The 4,846-nt window shown below is 34.9% G+C and overlaps 1 protein-coding gene across 1 annotated transcript; it reads left to right on the top strand.

Annotated features, from left to right (window-relative positions):
• Positions 1 to 241: 241 nt before the first annotated feature.
• On the top strand, positions 242 to 4,356 carry LOC108733933 (cytosolic beta-glucosidase-like). The gene is made up of 5 exons (XM_018465295.2): positions 242 to 358; positions 447 to 725; positions 1,591 to 1,722; positions 2,508 to 2,611; positions 4,095 to 4,356. Exons 1-5 carry the CDS (start codon positions 347 to 349, stop codon positions 4,246 to 4,248), a joined length of 681 nt encoding a protein of 226 aa, XP_018320797.1. The 5' UTR covers positions 242 to 346; the 3' UTR covers positions 4,249 to 4,356.
• The last annotated feature ends 490 nt before the right edge of the window (positions 4,357 to 4,846 follow it).

Below are 4,846 nucleotides of genomic sequence, written 5' to 3'. Positions count from 1 at the left end.
TCCAGCAAGATCAACATCGTGATCCGCGTGTTGCAGTTTCGACAAAACGCTTAACCACCATGAGCTTCTTACTTGTCCAATTTTACGTCCCTATCACGTAGGGTTGAGCTGCACCGTGGATTCAGTTCAGCAAGTAGATATCCATCAACGCAAATGGATCTTATTGAATATTACTGAATTCCAGTATATGTGCACTGAACCACATGTGGTGTTTGTGGTACTCCATTTTAATAAAAAAAAATAATCAAATTAAAATATTACAGGTACAATTGGAATTACGCTTGCAGTAGGGTGGAATGAGCCAAATTCAAGATCAAGAGATGATGCTGCAGCAGCAAATAAAGCAATGCAATTCTCAGTAAGTTTCTAATTTTACTGGATCCTTTTATTTTCAAACTAATCGTAGTTTCCTAATTAATCCCAATTAACAATTTTCTTGCCCTAAGGTTGGACTTTACGCTAATCCAATTTTTTCATTCGACGGCGACTATCCGAAAATTGTGAAAACAGCGGTAGCAAGTCGAAGTGCTTTGGAGGGATTTCCTTATTCACGCCTTCCGGAATTAACAGATGAAGAGAAAAAGTACATTAAAGGATCATCGGACTTCCTTGGAATCAATTACTATTCAACGTCAATGGTATCATCTAAAAAAAATGATCCCATTGGAGAAACAAGCAAGAATAAAGATATTAGTGTTTTATCATCGATTAATACTAATAACAGGGTTAGAATTTATTTTATATTATTTTAGGAGTCTGTTGCATTTTAAACAAAACACATGAAACACTTTAGAAGCGCTTTTGCTAACACTACAATAACCAGACATAACTCAATATTGTTTATCACAAAATTGTGAACGACAAAGAAAGGAATGAAGTTATTAATATATGAAAGGGAAATTCGACCGCTGGGTTGGTTCCTGAAACATTTTAATTTCAATTTTTGATGCTAAACATATAACATTGTGAATATTTTTTTTGCCTACGATCTAAAACTAATTTTTGAAACTTTGAGAACGTTTTGCAAAACCAGTGGAATTCAAGACGCCTCTAAGATCTTGAAAAATTTGCGTGACGTCAAATTTTGTTAACCATAGTGAGCTATTGTTGGTCAACTGTCAGAACATAAGAAGAAAAATGCCAGGAAACTTTTTTGCGTTCCTTCACAAGTTTGGTTACTCAAATTTTTCACTTCAAATCATTTGAATTTCCGATTGCTACTGATTTTCGATAGAATTTATCAACCCTATTGGACAACTTATTTCAACTGGAAAAAATAGTAAACTGATTTGGAATTGAACCTAGATCGTCTGCAAGACGAGAGAGTATTCAATCAATAAGTCACCTATGCCTGTAAGGGTTCCCGATGCGTTGTCATTCGTGTGTAACTCTCATTGATTTCCTTTAAATAAAATCTTTAAGGCATGCGGACATCGCAATGATATGCTTTTTCGTTATTTTTCGATTTACCTACATTAAAACTAAAATTTTCTAACAAACTTCCGGTGTCTCTGTTTTAATAATTGCAGTACTATATACAGTTTTGTGATATAATTACAAATGATAAAAAATTATTTTTCTAACCATCAGGATGCTCCATGGGGATTCAGAAAAGTATTACTGTGGCTCAATAGTCAATATAGATATCCAATGTATGTTACTGGAAATGGCTATTCGGATGAGGGTGGAATTAACGATAACCAACGAGTTAATTATTATCAGGTTTGTAATCTATATATCAATAAAAAAGTAGTTTTTTTTTATAAAAAATCGTTGAGCGTGTTATATTGGATGTGAAAGGGGTTATGACAAAAACTGAACGAATGAGGACTTCAAGAATGCTTTGCAGACCGACGAGCCAAAATTAGGGATCTTTGACACTGAGACACGGAATTATATCATACGTTTGGTAATTGAAAAAATGATGTCCGACTGTTAAAAATTGAAGATGCAATAGAGAGAGAGGATTTCTATTTAATGGAATCAGTCAGCTGCAGAGGATTTAGGGAGTTTTGGAAAGAAACTGATAGCACAGCATACTCGTTCACAAAGCTGTACGAGTAGAAAAACGGCTTCTTAGCAAAAGATTAGCGATATAGTGACCCCAAATATACTTCTAATCGTAAATTTCGCCAGAAGTAGGTATCTCAAGAAAAAGAAACGAGATGCTACAATAAAAATCACCATTTGATCAGTTCTCCGTAAAATTAGAAGACTAATTCGAACTTTCGACTCACCTACAGGACGCTACAACTTGTAAAAGTCAAAAGCGAATTTTTTAATGAAACAAGATTTGGTGTATTTACTTACTGTTCTCTGTATCTGCCCGACACTTATGTAAAATTGATATACTCTGGCAATTGACAAACTCATAACTGTGCTTTTCGTAATGTATTCGACGGTTTAAATAACAATTTGACATTCAACCCTTAATACGAGTAGTGTAATTTGCTAATGAAATTGAGAATCATCCATTTTTGGTTTATTTACGTACTTGTTCTTTTTAGACGCATCTTAGTGCCCTTCTTGATGCCCTAGGCAAAGGAGCAAATATAAAATCCTATACGGCGAGGAGTTTACTGGATAGTTTCGAATGGCTTGATGGCTATGTGTGAGTATACAATTACCTATCACCATCATAAGGTCGTCAGTTCTATGACTGGTTGGACACGTACCACCACTCTTTCCTACTCTGAGCTAATCTTGACATTTCCCTAAAACTAGAGCAACCCACATCCTTAACTATTTGCGAACAGTAATCTAATCTAGGTCTACCCCTCGTAACTCCCGATTCTGCCTCTAATATGTCTCTGACCAGTTCATGCCTGAGAAAGTGTTCTATTAACTTATCCCGCCTATTTATTTTGACTTCCATAGAGTCATCTGTTTTCCTATTCTTTCTAATACCCCTTTATGTTTAATCTTCTCTATTCACGGTATTCTCAACATTCGCCTGTAACACCACATTTCGAACGCTTCTATAACCTTTTCCTTTCCGCCGCGCCCACTGTCCATGTTTCGCACCCGTACAATGCCGCGCTCCAAACATACACCTCTAACAATCTTTTTCGAATTTCTAAATTAATCACCTTTCGCGAGAATAGAAGTGACTTCTTTTTATTGACGACTCGACCCTAAGGTGTAGATTAATACTGTATCAGAAAAAATACTTTTTTATTCTTAAATATATCAGCAAAAATAAAATTGTGTAATTCAAATGAAAAAACAACGTGTAATTATACAACACGCTACTACAGTGAAACTTCTTCAAACACACAAACATACCGGGATAGGGGTTAAGGAATTGGTATTATTTGTACACTATGCTTCGCACGGGTGCAATGCTGATAGTAAATATATTATAGAATGTCTTTATATACAACAATCACAGCTTTTTGTTATTAGACAATACAAACCGGCAGGTACCACCGCAACCGCTATGTCCCTGCATTTTAAGTCTGTAATATCTTTGAAAATATTCATTTAAATTACATGCTGCGAAGCGCCGTATTGATTTATATTAAATGTACAATGTATTTAAAAGTACTTAATTTGATAAGGATTAATGCTGTATTGCTTAAAATCGCTTCGTAAATAAGTCATTATTTCTCGTAAAAAGTAAAGGATAAAAATTGTTATTGTGGGTTATCCCTACGAGATACACATATACCATCACGGACTTTTTTGTAGACCTTTTTAAGGTGTACAATACTGTAGTATATTATTTTGATCTATCTCGTTGGGTTCAGCCACCGTTTGCAATGTAACCGCCAAAAAATGTGTTTATTTACGACATCACATTACAAACCTCTAAAATCAGTGTTTCTCTATTATATTATGCATGTATTATAAATATAAATCTTCCTCTTGAATTACTCTATCTATTCAAAAAAAAAACCGTCTAAAAACCTAGGCATATATAGGGACAGGCAGCGGGGGAAATGGGTTGCATGATTTCGTTACATAGCAAACACTTCAAAAAAGACTTGACGATTCGATATTTTGTTATTTTTTTGCTGGTGCTTTCAATATAAAGTTGAATAATTAAAAATATAAAATCGTCACTCTGCTGAACATAATATTTGCTGTTACAGAAATCGGTTTGGTATCTATTCTGTCAACATGTCAGATCCTGCACGTCCCCGAACTGTTAAGAAATCTGGACAGTTTATCAAAAGTGTGATTGCTACCAGAAAAATTGGAAAAGCATATTCTAGAGTTGGTAGTGATCGTAGCATCAGTTTTTAACTCTTATAGGAAACAATTTGAAAGTAAATCAATTTCACTTTGTTTTGTTACATATCATTTGTAACATAATAAAGCATGAGAACTCAATAAATATTGTTTGTTATTCAATTTAGCGTATTATTTATAAAAACCTGGATCTTAAAGGTAGTAAAATTGAAGGTGTTTCCACTGAGCATTGCAAGACTGGAGAAACGTGGTGAGGCCTGTTATCCATAAGGTAGGATAAAAGCCATAAATATTAAGTAATGGGTGAAGGTGAATAAACATAGAAACATGAAAAAATAAATTTTATTGCTGGTGAGTGGGCAGTTCCACCAACCCAAATCAGGGAGTAGGGCGGAAGATACTTCATCGTTTGTTACGTAGGACGAAATTAAAACAGTAGAAGAGTGGAACACTACATCAGAAACATTACTGCCCTCTCAGATGCTAAGGTATGTATATTTGAAGTACAAGGATGCATTGGGGAGAGGATGTCTATTTAATGGAATCTGTCAGCTGCAAAGGATTTAGGGAGTTTTGGAAAGAAAACGATAGCACAGCATACCCGTTCATAAAGCTGTACCAATTGGAAAACGGCTCCTTAGCAAAGGATTAG

This window comes from Agrilus planipennis, unplaced genomic scaffold (assembly GCF_000699045.2).
Source record: "Agrilus planipennis isolate EAB-ADULT unplaced genomic scaffold, Apla_2.0 scaffold11, whole genome shotgun sequence".
Taxonomy (NCBI): Eukaryota; Metazoa; Arthropoda; class Insecta; order Coleoptera; family Buprestidae; genus Agrilus; species Agrilus planipennis.
This window is presented reverse-complemented; position numbering and strand designations above follow the sequence as displayed.

What these genes read in the sequence shown, in the direction of transcription:
- LOC108733933 (XM_018465295.2), top strand. An exon ending in CGATTAATACTAATAACAGG is followed by an intron (nt 726 to 1,590) that starts GTTAGAATTTAT and finishes TCTAACCATCAG; the next exon opens with GATGCTCCATGGGGATTCAG. An exon ending in AACGAGTTAATTATTATCAG is followed by an intron (nt 1,723 to 2,507) that starts GTTTGTAATCTA and finishes TGTTCTTTTTAG; the next exon opens with ACGCATCTTAGTGCCCTTCT.